The 18712-nt window shown below is 40.4% G+C and overlaps 1 protein-coding gene across 1 annotated transcript in view; it reads right to left on the bottom strand.

Moving 5' to 3' along the window:
• BARD1 (BRCA1 associated RING domain 1) overlaps positions 1 to 18712 on the bottom strand; it is an 84374-nt gene that overhangs the window by 41496 nt on the left and 24166 nt on the right. The window contains exon 4 of the mRNA XM_006891920.1: positions 2675 to 3624. Within this exon, the coding sequence (XP_006891982.1) occupies positions 2675 to 3624 (950 nt within the window). The remainder of the gene's footprint in view (positions 1 to 2674; positions 3625 to 18712) is intronic.

Here is an 18712-nt window from a genome sequence, read left to right as displayed (position 1 = left end):
TGAACCCATCTTTCTCAGTCTCTCTCCAACCCCAAGGTCAGTCCTGTTTTACAACAGTGGCACCATGCAGTTATCTTCTATATCTACATTACTAATATATCATGACATGCCAGCGTACAACTTCTATTCTATTTCACAGTCAAATTCATTAAAGTTGCATGAATTATGGGTAATCTTTTACCATTTTAGGAATCTGTGCTGGAAACTCGAGAAGGGTTTATTCCAGTATCTACATGTTCTCAGGCAAGCAGCGAGATGGAAACATATTCAACGCAAAATGAAAGTTTAAAAAGAAAAAAGTACTATCCATTAGGCACTTCAAAGATAATAGAAATAAATTCACCTTTTAAAAAATGTACTGTATCCACATTGTTCAACTAATGACATTACTAGATCTGATAATTAAGCTCAAGAGAATCAAAACAAGTAACTCAGACAAGATCCTTTCTAAGTGGCAATTTGACAAAATTTGTATGAAGTAACCATAAACATTTTTGAGGGGTAAAATTCACCAAGACAACCTTCTTTTTCTACCTTTATATTCTACTTTGGTTTGTTTGATTGGCTATGGGCCAAATGCCTGGTTCTGTGCTTGTAAGTCTTCTGGTTTACCCATTGGCGATGACAACTGTCCCATCATGTTCATGGCACAAACTTTTATCAGAAATCTACAAAGTTAGGAATATTTATGTTTAGCTCTTAAGGGATGAAACATTTGTTAAACCCTTACCTGTACGCTAGGCCCTAGAGAACCTCCTCAATAAGAATAAATTATTCTTCTGGTTGAAAGAAAATTCTCTACTAAGCGAAGCTGGTATAGTAGTCTGAAATTCCCAGGAAGCAGAACACAGAAACTAAAGCAGCATATATTTTTATGTCTTAAAGAAATCAAAAATTGTAATGATTATGCACAGCAACTTGTGTCCACGAGGAATTAATATTAATAACACGATGATGTTAAAATTAGAACCAAAAAAAAAAACCAACCAAACAAAAAAAAAACCCACCCAAAACACCCAACCAACCAAATCCACTATACTCAACTGATTCTAACTCCTTGGGGTTTCTGAAGCTATATATCTTTATAAGAAGAAATGGCTTCATTGTCCTCCCACAGAACAGCTGATGAATTTAAACTGCTGATCTGCTGATTAGCAGCCCAATATATACCTCACTTTGCCACCAGGACTCCTTAGAAATATTCTGCAAAGGCTTTTGGCTGCCAGTCTGGGGCTATTTCCAGGCTGGGAAGATGAGTGGAACAGCTGGATTCTGCAAAGGTGTGTTTTCTGGTTTGGGGTGGAGAATAGGGTGTGGCTCTTGCTCACAATAGGGTATGCGCTAATGGGATTTGGCCTCCTCTTTTAAAAATGTGTTTGGGCCCTCAGGCCTGTTTTATGTGGATCTCCTGAATAAAACAGGTTTGGAAGTAGGACTGACATCCACTTCCAAAAAATGTTTGCCTCCAGAAACTATTCACTTGGAGAAACAATAAATGTTTAGCATTCATGACTTTCATTCATGGGTCCTCTATGTTTCTACAGCACTTAACAATAACAACAACATCAGAAACATCATCTTATCTAATTTGATAAGATTAAAACATAACTAGGGCCAGCTCAGAAAATGATCTAAGATATACTGAACCCCTAGTATATGATGAAGCAGGTTCTTCAAATTGACATCAGAATCAGAAAACACTCCATTAGTTTGGGTAATAAGACAAACTGGGAGGGGTGGGGCAGAGACAACTCTTAAGAAGCAACACATTTTTATGCTTTTCCCTTTCTTCCACACAACTGGAACACTGGAATCCTTGGACCATATCCTACATTTGCTCAATGTCCTTCCCAAAAGATGTTTCAAGTTGTCTTGCAAATTTATTTTCCTCATTCAGAAGACTCAAGCATTTTCTGAGTTATTTACAATACAAAGTCACTTGGAAGTGTTAAAAACTATTCTAATTTAGCACTAATCTCCCTCCTAGTACACTTTAATACTATTTGCATGAAATCATAGATCCAAGTTTAAAAGGGAGAGATCTGACCTGACCTCCTTCACAGTAAATCCTGTGTCTGTTTTAAAGATTAATCAATGCAAGCATATCCTGCGCCCAGTCAAGAGAGGCCAAGGCTCAAAAAACCAACACAAACCCATATGGAGAGGCAATAATTCAAGAGAATCAACTGAATACGCAGCTACGTCAAAGTACTGGCTGCCTGTGGAGTAGAACCTCTTACTGAAGTCAGATGTCTACTGATAGTCAAATGTCTAAATCTTTGGAGAAAAGGATAGATGACATCTTTCAAACTTCATCTCGTCAAGTCACCAAGCCTATTCAGAAGCTTGCTCTCCATACTGCCCTAACTCTTTTACCAGGTAATAATGTGTTTGTTAACTTAATGATAGAAACGGAAAAAAAGGATTTTGGAATTGACAAAAGCAAAAGCAGTTGGTAAAGTTGAACAACTGACATACTGGGTTCCTTGAACTCAGGCCACTGATCTGAGAAGTGGGGACACAGTGCCTGTGACCTTGGCTTCTCTGCATCAGAGAAAGTATCAAATAGGTGGTAGGTCCGTTACTCAAGGACTCTAACTTGTCATCAACCCCCAGAGAAAGTGTTTTATAATTGGCTGCCTTCCAAAACTGGATGTCAGCACCAACATCTTACCTTAATGGAGGCGAGGTGGAGCAAAGTCTCTCCTCTGTGATTTCTTTTTACAGCCATTCGACTGCTGGGTGACGTTGCTGGAGGGCTAGACAACATTCGTTTGTAACTTGAACTCTTCAGGACAGACGGTGGCGTAGCTGGCGAAAGGCTAATGGAGTCATCTGTGGTACGATCGCTTCTCCTCCGTGATGTGCCCCTAACTTTAGACCTGCCAGAAGGTGGGGATGAACATTCAGGCAGTAAGTCTTCAGGGCCTTTCTGATGGACAAGATCTCCACTGGTGCTCTCAATGCTGCGTCTGCGTGCTTTAGAAACGGGAGTGGACGCTGTGCTGGGATGCTCACACCTTCCATCACAACCCAAGGGCATGGGCTTCTCAGCGGCCAGATCATCGCCACAGGGACTCTTCTTGGGGGTCACTGATTCCTCCTTGCCTTCAATTTCAGGAGACACTATGTGCTCCGCCAAAGGCAATGAGATTCCATTCACGCTTTCGAGACCTTCAGACTTGGCAAGAGAGTCACAGGCGAGTAAATCTATCTCCTCCATGACCTGAGGACTAGCCAAGATGGAGGGCTGGCTGCAGAAGGACACCTGCTTCTCCTTCGCTTCCTCACTGGACTCAGCTTCCCCATTTTCTTTTTCAGCCTCTAAACTCCACTTGTGATTGATTTCAGCCAACGTTTTCTTTTTTGCCTTTTTCCTTGATTTGGCAGGAGCTTTCTTCCCTTTTCCAGAACACTCTACAGGAGGGCTGGTGGAAACAAACTCATACATTGAGGCCTGTTGGGCGTTCTTGTCATTCACCACCTGAGGGTGGGTGCGCACTAACATTTTACTCACAACGTACCGGACCTTCTTACTTCGAGGACTAAACCACATCTTTATCGAATTCCTCCTGTCTTCTGCATCACTGAATATATTTGTCTTCTGAGTCTCTTCCTTCATATCTAACATAAGAAGAAAAAAAAAATCTATCACACAAAGCTGATCTCTCCCATCTTTAAACCTTCAGGGAATGTGGTTTCTAATATTCCTAGGGAGTAAGACTGTCTGTTTGTTGTATGTGGTGGCCTGTGCGATGTTAACATGCTAGAAGTTATACCACTGGTATTGGAAATACCAAAGTTACCCATGATAGATGGATTGAAGCAGAACTTCCAGATTAAGGCTGACTAGGAAAAAGGAGGAAGCTCTGGTGGCCCAGTGGGAAAGGAGTTATGCTCCCAACCCAAAGGCAACAAGTTCGAATCTACCAGCTGCTCTATGGGAAAAAGATGGGCAATCTCCTCTTGTGCTATTTACAATCTCTGCAAAGTGACTGGAAGGTGAGCTATGAGTTGGTTCTGACTTGACAACACGTAACCACAACAACAAGGAAGAGACACCTGGTGATTTTTACTTCTTTTTTTTTATTTTATTTTTACTTCTGAAAAGCACTCAGTGAAAACTCTGTCGATCACAACAGAGCACCGCTCACCTCTCCTGCTTCAGAGGGATTAATTACAAAATGAGGACCATGCTTGATAATGTATAAAATAGACTCATAAAATGTAAACCTGATCTCAACTTTTATATTCTCTTCTTTACTAATGATACTGCAACTACATTGATGGGCATCCTTGTTGTTTGCAGAACAAACTAAGCATGTTTTTGCCTCAAAGATTTTGTAAACACTGTCACTTTGCCAGGAAAGCAGTTCCCTAAACAGCTGTACAACCAATTCCCTCATCAACTCCAGGCAAACCATTGCTCAAATGACACGTGTGTGTTTTATTGGACTCTTGCTGACATGATTTAAACTCACAAGCCCTCCCTTCATACCAGCTTCCCTTATGTGTTGTCTGTCCTTTCCATTAGAATATAAGTTCTTTGCAGGCAAGTGTTGCCTCAACTCTGTTGGATCCTTCGCGCCTCTAACAGTGTATATACAATATGTAGCAGGTGCTAAATTCACATTCACTGATTAGGATCTTGTAACGCAGGTAAAGCAATCTGGCTCCCTTCCAGAAAGAAAGGATGCACTTTTTTATGCTTTACTAGGTCTAGGAGGAACTTTAGAAAGGAAAGAATGGACACAGTGAGACCAATTATGTGGCTATCTTCCCAGAGAGAGATCACAGTGCTATGACTATCACTACATCAAAAGAAATGATAAAAGTGTCAAATTGGAAATTTAAAATGCTACAAATTAAGCAGGACAAGAAGCAGTGGGAGACACAAGATGATGAGAAGATTGAGTAGAAGGAGAGTATCTATTTAAGGAACTGAAAATGGCCAGAATACCTAGCTTGCAGATGTCAAGAAAGTAGTATATAGAAAAGGCTCTGAAAGCAGGCAGCAGGCAGATTATGCAAAGTTTCGCTGGCCATGCTAACAACCTCAATCCTTATGCCAAGAGCATCACTTAAATGTTTTAGATGAGTTAGGAGGCAGAACGTGTTGCGTGCCATCAAGTCTGAATTAATCCATTACTGATCCTCCACAGGGTTTTCAGAGGCAGTAAAACACATGAGAGGAGGGAGACTGCCCATCCTTCTCCAGCAAAGAAGCTGATGTAATCGAGCCATATACCTTTGCGATTGAAGCACAGCTTCTTATCTTAGCAGAGCTCCCTAGGAGGCATAACTAGATTTGGATTTTTATTTGGCTGCACTGCAGGTCAACCACTTGTAGGATGGAAAGAAAGAATGCAAGAATAACTTTTAAGACAAGTAGGACTATATTTTTATCACTTTTAAAATTGTTGTTGGTATGTGCTATCAAGTCGCCTGTGACTCATAGTGATTCTATGTAAAATAGCCCTGAAGCCTGGCTTGTCCTGAGCTAGTCTCACTGACTCCAATACACCCTACTCACATTGCCTTACTTACTCTAACAATCCATCTCATCCTGGGTCTTCCTCTCCTGTGCTCTTCCTCCACCCTTCCAAGCATGAAGTCCTTCTCCAACGACCATCCCTCCTGGCCATATGTGAGACAGAGCTTTAAAATCCTAGACTCCAAGGAGAAACTTGGTTTCATCCTAAGACAGACCTGTTTATTTTCTTGGCAGTCCATGGTATGTTTAAGACTCTTCTTTAGCACCATAACTCAGAGGCATCAATTCTTTTATCATCCTCAATCATTATGCAGATGCTTTGGGCAGAACATTAAATGATCCAGGAAGTATTAAAAGAAGATGGCAGGAATATACTGAGTCATTGTATAGAAAGGAATTGGCAGATACTGAACAATTTAATGAAATAACATGAGCAAGAGCCTATGGTGATGAAGGAAGAAGTTCAAGCTGCTTTGAAGGAAACAGCAAAAAATAAGGCCCCAGGAATAGATGGTATATCAATTGAAGTATTTCAGCTAACAGATGCTGCCCTGGATGTGCTCACCAAGTTATGTAAAGAAATCTGGAGAACAAGCACTTGGCCAACTGACTGGAAGAGATCTATATTTGTTCCCATTCCAAAGAAGGGTGACCCAACTGAGCGTGGAAACTACAGAACGATATCATTGATTTCACATGCAAGCAAGATTCTACTGAATATTATCCAAAAACGACTATAACAGCACATCAGCAGAGAACTGCCAGAAGTCAGGCTGGGTTTAGAAGGGGTCGTGGTACTAGGGATATTGTTGCTGATGTTAGATGGATCTTAGCTGAAAGCAGGGAATACCAGAAGAATGTATGTGTTTCATTGATTATGCAAAGGCGTTTGACTGTGTAGATCACAACAAACTGTGGCTGACTCTGAGAAGAATGGGAATCCCAGAACATTTAATTGTGCTAATGCGAAACCTATACTTGGACCAAGAGGCAGTCGTCAGAACAGAGCAGGGCAACACTGCATGGTTCAAAATTGGGAAGGGTGTACGCCAGGGATGCATCCTGTCTCCATACCTTTTCAACATGTATGCAGAGCAGATTATCCGAGAGGCTGGGCTCTATGAGGAGAATTGTGGCATCAGGATTGGTGGAAGGTCTATTAACAATCTGTGTTATACAGATGACACAACCCTGCTTGCTGAAACTGAGGAGGACCTCATGCACTTGCTGAGGAGGGTCAAGGACTGCAGCCTTTAGTATGGACGGAGGCTCAATGTCAAAAAGACAAAGATTCTCACCACTGGACCAATCGGTAGCATCAGGATGGATGGCAAAGAGATTGAGATTATTCACAGCTTCAGTTTGCTTGGCTCCACAGTCAACACTCTTGGCACCAGCAATCAGGAAATCAAAAAGAGTATTGCAATGGGAAAGTCTGCTATTAGGGACCTCTCCAAAGTACTGAAGAGCAATGGTGTCTCTCTGGAGACTAAGGTGCGTCTGATACAGGCCATGGTCTTTGTGATTGCTTATTATGCATCAGAGAGTTGGACAATGACTAGGGATGACAGAAGGAGAATTGATGCCTTTGAGCTGTGGTGCTGGAGAAGAGTATTGAATGTACCATGGACTGCCAAGAAAACAAACAGATTCATCCTGGAGAGAATTAAACCAAGCAACTCCTTGGAGGCAAGGATTCTGGGGCTTCATCTGACATACTTTGGGCATGTTGCCAGAAGGGACAGGTCCTTGGAGAGTGACATCATGCTTGGGAGGGTGGAGGGACAGCGCAGGAGGGGAAGACCCTCCTCCAGGAGATGGATTGATTCAGTGACTGGAGTAATCGGGATGGGTGTGTCGGAGGCAGTGCGATTGGCACAGGATAGAGCAGGGTTTAGGGCTGTTGTGCATAGGGTCGCTATGAGTTGCAAACGACTCGACGGCACATACAACAACAACAAGAACAACAACTAATGAATAGCAAGTAACTGTGATGACCATGGCCTGGATCAGTCACACCTTCAGCTCCAGGATGACACCATTGCTTCTCAGTGCTCTGGAAAGGTCCCTGACAGCATATTTACCTAATGAAATTCACCTTTTGATTTCCGGGCTCCTAGTGCCAAAAGTGCTGTTTATGGAGCCGAACAAGCTAAGCTAACTGTTAACAACCTCAACCTCTTCTCCATCCATCAGGGTGCTGCTAGCTGGCCCAGGGGTGGACCCAGAATCAATGTTCCAGTGGGTTTTTAGTGCCTGATTTAGATCACTGGGCCTTTTCCAAGAGTCCACTTCTGGGTGGACTCAGCTAACTTGTAGGAAGACTAAAATGCTAGACTAGGAACAGTTCTTGGAAAAACTGGGATTAGGGCAAAATCAATGGCTAATGCGGCAAATCAAAAAAGGCTCAAATCCAAAATACAGGTATCATGTAAGTTACGGTCTTTGGTATGAAAGTGGTTAATTCATAGATAGAGCCAAATACCTTCTAAGACAAGCTCTCTGAGTTAGGAGGATGGGACATGGCCTATGTCTCATGAGACAACTCAGTCCATGGGAATAACCAGTTTGGGAGCTGACAAAATCACAGTCTACATCCTTATGAACTGAGTACTATCTGAAGTCTTAAAAGCTTGTGAGGCCTAGGACACAGCTGTGGGTCTGTAACTGCCAGGTCAAAACACCAAGAGTGTAACTAAAAACTGGGAGGGAAATCATTCTAACAGCCCAATGCACAACTTTACCAAATTTTAAACTCTGCAGTTTTCCCTCCCTCTGTTCAGATGATAGATTCTTGGTCTAGGTATAGGTTTTGCATAAGCACAGCCAAGTGTTTGGGGATTCCCATTCTTCTCAGTGTTAGCAAAAGCATGCTGTGATCCACAATCAAATGCCTTTGCACAGTCAACTGGAAAAAGACGAGGGTCAGGGAAGGACAGGAAGACCCTCAACGAGATGGACTGACGGAGACTCTATCAAGAGGCTCAAACAGAGCAGAGGTCATGAGGGGAGTACAGGACAGGGCGAGGTTCAGACCCACTATTCACATGGTCACCAGGAGTCAAAAATGACTTGATAGCATTGAACAACAACAACCTGTAAGGTGGGTACTCAAAAACTTTTGTATCAACTTTTATGCAAAAACAGAGTCAGAGGAACTGGAATAATGGGAAGGAACAAACAGAATATAGTTAAAGAGGATATTGGCATACTGTGATAAATCTCCTACTACTTAACAATTTGTGTAAACACTGTCAAGTGAAAATCTACTAGCTAGCTATGTAAAACTATCACGAAAAACTCAATCAAATATCATTTTAAAACAACAGAAAAAGAAAGAAATTGGCAAATGCAAACGGCTGGTAATACAGTACTGGAGAGGGAACTCAAGCTATGGCTAAATTAGCACCAATCTGCACTGGGAACTAACTCAGTGTGTGTGGCCCTGGGGTTGGGTCTTCCTGCTGACTGACAGATTAGTTCTACAGGGCATTGGGTCATTCAGACACGTCCTAGAACTAACATGGCCACATGGAAGGAGTGAGTTTTATTTTCAAGAGGAGATGCTGAAGTGATTTAGCAGATGGCATGTACCCCGTCACTGGGAAAGAAAGAGACCGAGCCCAGGATTCCTGACAGCACAGAATGTGTGATGCTTGACCCCTGGTTCTGGCATTACTCTTACTGTGTCTGTGGGCAAGTAAGTTCCTCTGCTTACTTGGAATGAAAACATTATCTGTAGGTCTGGACATCTAGTCTGCAGTGTGTTATGTATCTAACCAAGAGTAGTATCTTGTACACTGGGTTGTTGTTAAGAATGAAAATAATCATGTTCTTGTGATGGTGAATAATACTGCTATGAACAAGTACATGGAAACAGCCCAGATGTCCAACCACAAATGAAGGGATTGAGAAATTGTGGTACATTCATCAATGGAAAACTACACAGCACACTGGAACATTTTGTAAATTATTACACAACTTGGGAGGGACTGGAGAGCATTATGCTGAATGAACTAACTCAGTCCCATAAGGACAAATACAATGAGAATGAGGATGCAAGGTGGGGGGGGGGGGTGAAATAGAGGGGTGAGGATGGAGGGTAGGGTGTTAATCACAGGGTTCCACAATTCGATAGGTGGGTGGGATGAAGGAAATGGGAAGGATCTTTTATGAAAAAACAATGTATTCAAACTTGGAAAAGAAATCAGAGTAATATAAACATACTCTTTTTTTTAAAAAAAAAGAATGAAAATAATCAGTGTGATATATTTAATACAGTTCTGGTGCAAGAGACAGTTTAGAAAAAAGAAATGTTACAGGATTATTTTTACGACAGATTCAGGAATATAAGAATTTAAAGGTTAATTCTTTTGGCAGTCTATAAAAACTTGTATTTTACTTTAAAAAAAAAAAATTCTAATTTTATAGTTGCTGAAACCAGTAATAAAAGTGTTAGTGAACACAAGGGGTTCTTTCCGCAGTCATATGCCAATAAGATCGAGGGCCAATAATATCCAAAGCATTTTACTATAGATCTGGGAAGAACAGAGTGAATTCTCTAAAATGTGCCTCCTCTATTTGACTTTTAAAGATTTATTTTAAACACAGGTGATGGTATTTTCCATATAAAAAAAAAAAGTTAAACTCTGAGAGTCCTCAGTGTCTATATTAGAACATTTAAAATAGAGAATGACGTATTTAAGGACAAAGTAAGTTTTGCAAGTGGTAGCAAACTATTCAACTCTACTAAAAACTCAAATTGAGAGAGACGTCCAAATTTACACTCAGGTGTACATACTTCGTACCTTAGGAAGGAGGAGATGAAGAGAGGACATGTTCAGGTAATTTAGTAGGAACACACTCATTTCACTCATCACAGTAATAATAATCTACTCTAGAGATGTTTTAATTATGTATCTTAGTATGAGAAGCAAGGCCCACAACAAACAGCAAATATGATTGTAAATTCTGGTATTTATGCAACATATTCTAAGATAAGACTGTAAAAGCAAAAACAAGCCTGTTGGAACATAAATCACACTATTAACAGCTACAATAGTGTTTATGGGTGAATGCCTCTAAACATGATAAACTATCATATTCACTTCATGCAGAAAAATATCGGGCCTTCCTCTCCAGAAAGCGTTTCTTAATGATAACATTTAAAAGAACTCTATTCTCTATTCAAATACTGCAGAGTAGGAGGGGAAGGTCCTTGGAGAAGGACATCAGGCTTGGAAAGGTGGCGGGAGGGTCTGCATGAAAGAGGAAGATTCACAACAAGATGGATTAACACGGTGAGTGAAACAATAGGCTCAAGTGTGTCGGAGACGGTGACACAGGACAGAGCAGCATTCAGATCTGTGGTTCTCAGGGTCGCTGTGAGTCACAGCTCACTAAATGGTCCATGACAACAACAGCCCACAAAACACGGAGGAATGGACACACACACGTTCCCAAGGAGATACTTCAGCCAAGTGTTTTCTTGAAATTTAAAAATAGTAATAATTTTGGAAAAAAAAAAAAACACCTCCTCAAACTATAGAAAAGGGAGATAATTAGAAAATGTGATTTAGTGATCATTAATCTACTTCAAAAGATTATAATGATGCACATTGTGTGTCTTTCAAATTAGTCTCTATTATAAGTTTCACAACAGAAGTTGAGAAATCTCTTTGACAAACTAGTCCCTTATTAAAAATCAAAGGAGAGTACTTTGCTACCATCTGTGCAACATTAACGCCTTCACTGAAGAATAATTATTTTGTAAGTTAAGGAGTATTCACTGCTGTTTAGAAAAACAAGAGCAATGCAACTATTGAAACACTCATCTTTGTCTATTATAAAAAGTCATGGCATATATGAGACACTGGAATTCGCTACAGGAGACAGTCTCTTCTTAAGCCAGAAAACTGAAAATGAGATTGTCAATCTATGAAAGCATAATCAAAGTACTTTTCCCTCCCTAATTTTCACGAACATCAACACATGTTTCACAAAACCTGACCAGCACCTGCAAGGTCTGATTTAATATGATGGGGTGCCAGAGAACTAGAAACTTTTAAATTTAACTCCATTAGTACAAAGTAGATTATGTTATACAGAATAAGGTAAAATTATCCATAAATGGTTGTCAGAAAAATTTATGACAGACAATCTCTTCTCTTTAAAGCACACTGAACCGAGAAAAATCTGTTCAAGTGTTTAGAAGCTCATTTTAGAAAGCATTACTATAAATCAGTCTTCTTTTTCTCCAGTATTCCGTATACTATGTCCATGATTTGACAAGTTCTTCCTAATTACCCACCTTAATTACAGTAATTATATATTTTATAGTAATGCAAGTAACAAGGTTCAGCTGGAAGATAAATTGTGAACTACAGGGTTGGTGGTTTTGTTTTTGGGTTTTTTTTTAAGGAAAAAAAGGAAAATGTGGGAGATGCTCAAATACTTTGCTTAATTTCATCATCTTCAATCCTTGACCATGTAACAAAATCAAACAATTTTGGACCTATGCCTTGTAGACTGTTGTTAAGTGCCATCGAGCAGCAGGCAACTCATAGCGACCCTATGAAGGCAGAGTCCTCAACGCTTGGGTGTCTTTCATCCTCTCTCCAGGTTCATAGGGTTTCTGGAGGCAAGCTATTATGGAAGTGGATGCCACTCCTCCTTCCAAGCTTGTATTAATTGGGGAGCTCCACCCCACTCTCTTGTCCACATTGGGTAACCAACCTTAACGCATTTGACACATCAGTGTCACAGTGTTCAAACTACTTTAATCAAATATCTTTATTTTATAATAAGTTATTTTCCCAGTGTCCTCTGGGAAAAAGGTCAATCATCATTAGTCCCCAAGTGTTGGTTTCCTCTATCTCTTCCACATTATATACTCTTTAAATTTTAGAAGGATTTCCCTACACTGCATAAAATATGGTTAAGTAAGTAATTTTTTTCCATAGCATGAGGGACACCCATTTCCTAAATAACATGCCTCTGGAAACTCTATGAACTTTGATAAATAAATGTCAATAGTAGTAGAGGGGCTTCAGGCCTTTTGATCATAGGGTTGCTAAGAGTCGTGCTCGAAAGCAATCAACAAAAAGGTAATTTTTAAAAAGAGTAATATCTGGTAGTGGAGGGGAAACGGGAAACCTCAAATGTCCACCTAGGTTGGGCATGATATAGGGAGGAAAAGTAAGTAACAATGCAACTTGTATTAAAACAGAAAAAGTTTTACACTACAGAGAGAGTTCAAGATGGGAATAGAAATTTCTGTACCCATGTTTTATATCCTAGATTGATTCTTTTCTATCAAAATAGGGTATTACCATTGTAAAACAGATTGCTAAAAGCAGTATCGAAAATGCTATTTGAAAAGAATTTTAAATTTAGTATTTTAATTTTAGTATTGGGATATAGGTTTTATTCTCACAACTGGACCAATTGGCAGCATCAGGATGAATGGCGAAGAGATTGAGATTGTTCACAACTTCAGTTTGCTCGGCTCCATGGTCAACACTCTTGGCACCAGCAGCCAGGAAATCAAAAAACATATTGCGGGACCTCTCTAAAGTACTCAAGAGGAACGGTGTGTCTCTGAAGACTAAGGTGCGTCTGATACAGGCCATGGTTTTTGCAATCACTTGTTACGCCTGAGAGAGCTGGACAATGACTAGGGAGGATAGAAGGAGAATTGATGCCTTTGAGCTGTGGTGCTGGAGAAGAGTACTGACTGTACCCTGTACTGCCAAGAAAACAAACAGATTCATCCAGGAGAGGGTTAAACCAGGCTACTCCTTGGAGGCAAGAATTCTGGGGCTTCCTCTGAATAATCTGGACACATTGGAGAGGGACATCATGCTTGGGAGGGTGGAGGGACAGCGCAGGAGGGGAAGGCCCTCTATGAGGTGGATTGATTCAGTGACTGGGGTAATCGGGATGGTGTGTCAGAGGCAGTGTGATTGGCACAGGATAAAGCAGGGTTTAGGGCTGTTGTACATAGGGTCGCTATGAGTCGCAAACGACTCGATGGCACATAACAACAACAACAACGGGATCTACATTAGTCTTGGCCCTACGCATTTCACTTGACTCTGGTCAACAAGTACATAATGAATACACTCATGTTCTCCTAATGAAAGCACTATGTCACAAGGAAATAATACAAGGAACTGCTAAGGCCACACTCTACGTAACCAAAGTCAATTTCTTTACCTCAGAGTAAGTGAATTAAAAATAACTTCCAGTTCCTAAAAGTTGTTTCATATTGTATCTGTTGTTGTTGTTAGGTGCTACGGAATCGAATACACCTTATAGCAAGACAATGAACCACAGATCTGAACTCTGTCCTATCCTCTGACATACGTCAGCCTCACGGCTGATGGCACTGTGTCAATACATTTGGTTAAGGGTTTTCTTCTCTTTAGTAGACTCTCTACCTCCCCAAACATGATGTCCCTCTGCAAGCAATATGTCTTAACAACATGCCCAAATTACATGAGGCAAAGCTTTGTCAGCCTCCAAGAAGCACTCCGGCTGCACTTTCTTCAAGACCTATCTGTTTGTTCTTCTGGCAGTTTGTAGGATACTTAGAACTCTTCTTTCCCCAGAGTCAAAGGCATTAATTCTTCCGCCATCCTTATTCACTGAACAGCCCTCAGAGGCACAGCAAGTGACTGAAATTCAGATAGAACATGGCCTGCACTGGGCTTACTTTCGTCTCAAAACTGACATCACTGCTTCACAGCAATTTGGAGAAGTCCCTGACTACAGACTTTCCCAGTGTAAAATATGTCCTGATCTGACTGCTGGGATCCAGGATGTTGCTGACTGTGGATCCAAGTAAGATGAAGTCCTTGACAGTTTCAATCTTTTCAGTCTAGAGGTGAAAATTTTTGTTTTCTTGATGTTGAGATATAATCCATATTGAAGGCTGTGATTCTCCTTTGTTATTCTTTGATTCTCTGCAGCAAGTGCATCAAATCCACCTCACTTTTAGCAAGCAAGGTTGTGTCATCTGCATAACATAGTTTGTTGAAGAGTCTTCTTCTGATCCCGATGTCACACCCTTCTCCATTGAGCCTAGCTTCTCAAATGACTTTCTCAGCATACAGACTGAACAGGTATGGAGAGGAAATACAACCCTGATGCAGGTCTTCCTGATTTTAAACCATGTAGTTTAAAATTCTCTTGTTCTGTTTTGACAATAGCCTCTTGGCTAGGTATAGGTTTTGATGAGCACAATTAAGTGTTCTGAGATTTCCATTCCTCTCAATGTCAGCTGTAATTTGTTATCAAAGGCTAACTGTAATGAAGGAAGAAATTCAAACTATACTGAAGGCACTGGCAAAACATAAGGCCCAAGGAATCAATGAGATACCAATTGACAAGTTTCAAATAACAGATGCAACCCTAGACATGCTCACTAGTGGGTTCCAGGAAATTTTGAAAACAGCTATCTGTATTTATTTCCATCCCCAAGAAAAGGTGATCTTACAGAATGCAGAAATTCTCAAACAATTTCATTAATATCATAGGAATGCAATACATTGCTGAAGATCCTCTAAAAACACGTAGAACAATAGCCTGACAGAGAACGCCAGTAGCTCCGGCTGAGTTTAGAAGAGGCTCTGGCATCAGGGATACCAGTGCTAATGGCAGATGGATCTTGGCTAAATAAGCAGAGAGTGTCAGAACAATCTCTACATAAGCTTATAAGCTCTACTGACTGTGCAAAGGCATTTAATGGTGTAGATCTAATATGTTAAGTGCCACATAATTTTAACCATCTTAGAAAATCCACTTTCCTCAGAAGCTAACATTTTTCGTAATGTACACTAAACAACAAACACAACACAGAGGTTTAGTGATTCCAACCATATCACCACCAAAGATTGAACCCTTGATTAACAACTCACACAATAATCTCAAAAACTCAAAACTCACTGCTGTCAAGTCTGAACCAACTCATAGCTGATGAGAGACCAGCAGGTTTCTGAAACAGTAAACTGCAGGGGAGGAGACTGGCCATCTTTCTCCTCAGAGGTGCTGCTGGTGGATTCGAACCAGCTGAAGGGCACGGCCTTTGGGTTAGCAACACACAGGAGGAAGAGCCAGAAAATAAACACTACGAGCACTACACCTAAGTGAGACGAAAACTGCGGGTGAGCCAAGGGCAAAACTTAGTTTTCTCCATCACTCTCTTAAACAGGTTTCCAAGCACAATAAAGCTTTTTAGGAGCATTTACTATCTATTTGTATGCATCAATATGCAGTCACATATACATACATATGTGTACCTTTAAATATATATGAAATAAGTCAAGGCTTTGATCCATGTACTCTATTCTTTTAAAAGCCACTTCATCTAATGTCAGACTATCATAAAACAATCACAGTAATACATTTGGGCAGAAAAGACTGGAGTCTAATACAATGACCCAGATGACTCAGTAACTGTCACTTTCATAGGTAGACTTTGATGTCAATGATTCCTTTTTAAAAATGCAAGCAGGGTCAAAAGGACTCAAAGTATTTCTGCCCTGTCTTTATGTCACCCAATCAAGTTCCTCTTTTGTAGCTGCAGTGGAAAATAATGCATTATATATCACTCATCTAAGAATACAAGATTTTAAAAACAGCAACCTAACAGTTTCACAAGAGCATTATCAATCATTCATGGCATCCTGCCTGCCACTCAGGAAAAGATTCTCTCATAAACACAAGCTAAAATGACATGATCTGGTCAGTGAAATGACAATTCCAATACCCAGTAATAGAGATTCAGAACACTCTACTTTCTTTCTACAGCTAATTACTTCACAGAAGATAGCACAATGAGAAAGTTAATACACAAAGTCTAAAAACAATTTGGGATACATTAACCCCCGTTCAAATAGAAAAGAAGAGTATTGGATTTTTGTTGTCTCAAAATTTTCTCATCTATTTAGCAAAGTGATCCTTGGAGGAATGTTGTATTCTAACTTTAAAAACCTGTTGTTAAGTACCTTCACGCTGAATGAGTCATAGCAACCCTATGAACCACAGATCTGAATGCTGTCCTATCCTGACCATCACTGACACACTTGAGACCTCTATTAGTGTCTCTTTGCAAATTCATTTTGTTGAGGGTCTTCCGCTCCTTCACTGACCCTCCACCTTTCCAAACATGACAATCTTTTCCAAGTCCTTGCCTCTCCTAACACATGTTCAAGGTAAGTAAGATGAAGCTGCACTTTCCTCACCAAGGAGCACTCAGGCTACACTTTTCCAAGATACTGTTTGTCCTTTGACAGTGAGTGAGTGAGTGGGATATTCAGCACTATTCTTCAACAGCACAACTCAAAAGCACCAATTCTTCCATTATCCTTATTCACTGTCCAACGTTGAGCTGCACAGTAAGTCACTGAGAAGATTATGGTTTCAATCAGGTACTCCTTAATCTCCAAACTGACATCATTGTTTTCACTTGGAAGAGTTTCCTGACAGACTTTTAGAATGCAATTTGCCTTTTGATTTCCTGGTTGCTAGTGCAAAGGGCATTGACTATGGATCCCAAGAGACGAAATAATTGACAATTTCTATCATGAGGTTCCCTATCAGCCTGGTGGTGAGGATTATTGTTTTCTTGATGTTGAGCAGTAACCTATATTGAAGGCTGGAGTCTTTGATCCTCTGCGGCAAGCATTTCAAGTCCTCCTCACTTTCCACGAGCAAGGCTGTGACATATGCATACACAGGTCATTATTCTGATGCTATATTCTTCTTCAGAGAGTCCAGCTTCTTCAATTATTTGTTCACCACACAAAATGAATAGGTAAGAAGAAAGGTAACAACTCTGATACACACCTTTCCTGATTTGAAACTATGCAGGGTTTCCTTGCTTTGCTCAGACAATAGCTTCCTGGTCTAAGTATAGGTTTCACATGAGTCCACGTAAGTATTCCGGGAGTCTCTTCTCAACACCAGCTACAATTTGTTATGATCCACACAATCAATAGCCTTTATATAGTCAATAAAACAAAAAGAGATATGTAATTTTGATATATTCTGCTTTCAGCCAAGAGCCCTCTGACATCAGCAGTGGCGTCTTCTAAATTCTGTCTGAATTTCTGGCAGTCCTCTGTTGATGTAGTGTTATATTTTATAATAATCTTCAGCAAGATTTTGGGTGCATGTGATATTAATTATAACATTCTGTAATTTCCATCTTCTGTTGTATCATCTTTTTCGAAATGGGAACAAATAAAGATCTCTTCCAATTGATTAGCCAGGCAGCTGTCCTCCAAATTTCCTGGCATAGCTTAGTGAGTACATTGAGGGCTGTATATGTTTGTTGAAATATGTCAACTGGAAACCTGTCAATTCCTGGGGCCTTAATTTATGCGAATGCCTTCAATGCAGCTTGAATTTCTTCTTTGACATCACTGGTCCTTGATGGTTCATACGCTATTTCCTGAAGGGGTTCTGTGTCTGCTAGTTCTTTTTGCTACAGTGACTCAGTGTATTTCTACTATTCTTTTGATGCTTCCTGGAGCACTGAGTATTTTGCCCACAGATCCTTCAGGGTTGCAGTTTGAGACTTGAATTTGTTTTTCAATTCTTTCAGCTTGAGACATTCTGAATGAGCACTTCCTTTATTATCTCCAACTCCAGCTCTTTGTACACTCTGTTATAATACTCCACTTTGTTTTCCAAAGTTGCCCTTTTAAATCTTCCTTTCATCGCCTTTACTTCTACATCTCTTCCCTTGGATTTGGCTTCCTGATGTTCTTGACTGATTTGGAGAGTCTTTCCTGACATGCATTTTGGTCTTTTCCTTCTCCTTTGTCTGTGGAACTTTTTGCTTTCTTCATGAGTGATCAGACATGCTATGTTGTGTGTACCACTGAGTTAGCTGACCCTCCAGCAAGTTTTCAGAGGCAGTAAATCACTCAGGAGAAGAATGCTTATCATTCTCCTATGGAGCAGCTGGTGGATAGATTCAAACCACGTGCCTTTAAGGTGGCAGTGCAACGTCTCACCACTAAGCCATTAGAATTCCCTCAAACATGTTATATGTCTCTCTCAGACAGAAAAACTACCATCACTGTAGAAAGCAGGTAGCATGTTGTGTTGCTTTTTGTCACCCAGGTGGAACCAACACCTAGATGACCCTCCAGTAAACTTTCAGGGGTTATACATTACACAGCAGGAGACTGCCCCTTCTTCCTCTTC

Source organism: Elephantulus edwardii, unplaced genomic scaffold (assembly GCF_000299155.1).
Source record: "Elephantulus edwardii isolate Elephantulus edwardi_28Jun2011 unplaced genomic scaffold, EleEdw1.0 scaffold00106, whole genome shotgun sequence".
Classification (NCBI taxonomy): Eukaryota; Metazoa; Chordata; class Mammalia; order Macroscelidea; family Macroscelididae; genus Elephantulus; species Elephantulus edwardii.
Note: the sequence above shows the minus strand (reverse complement) of the source record. Positions and strands in the feature narration are given on the sequence as shown.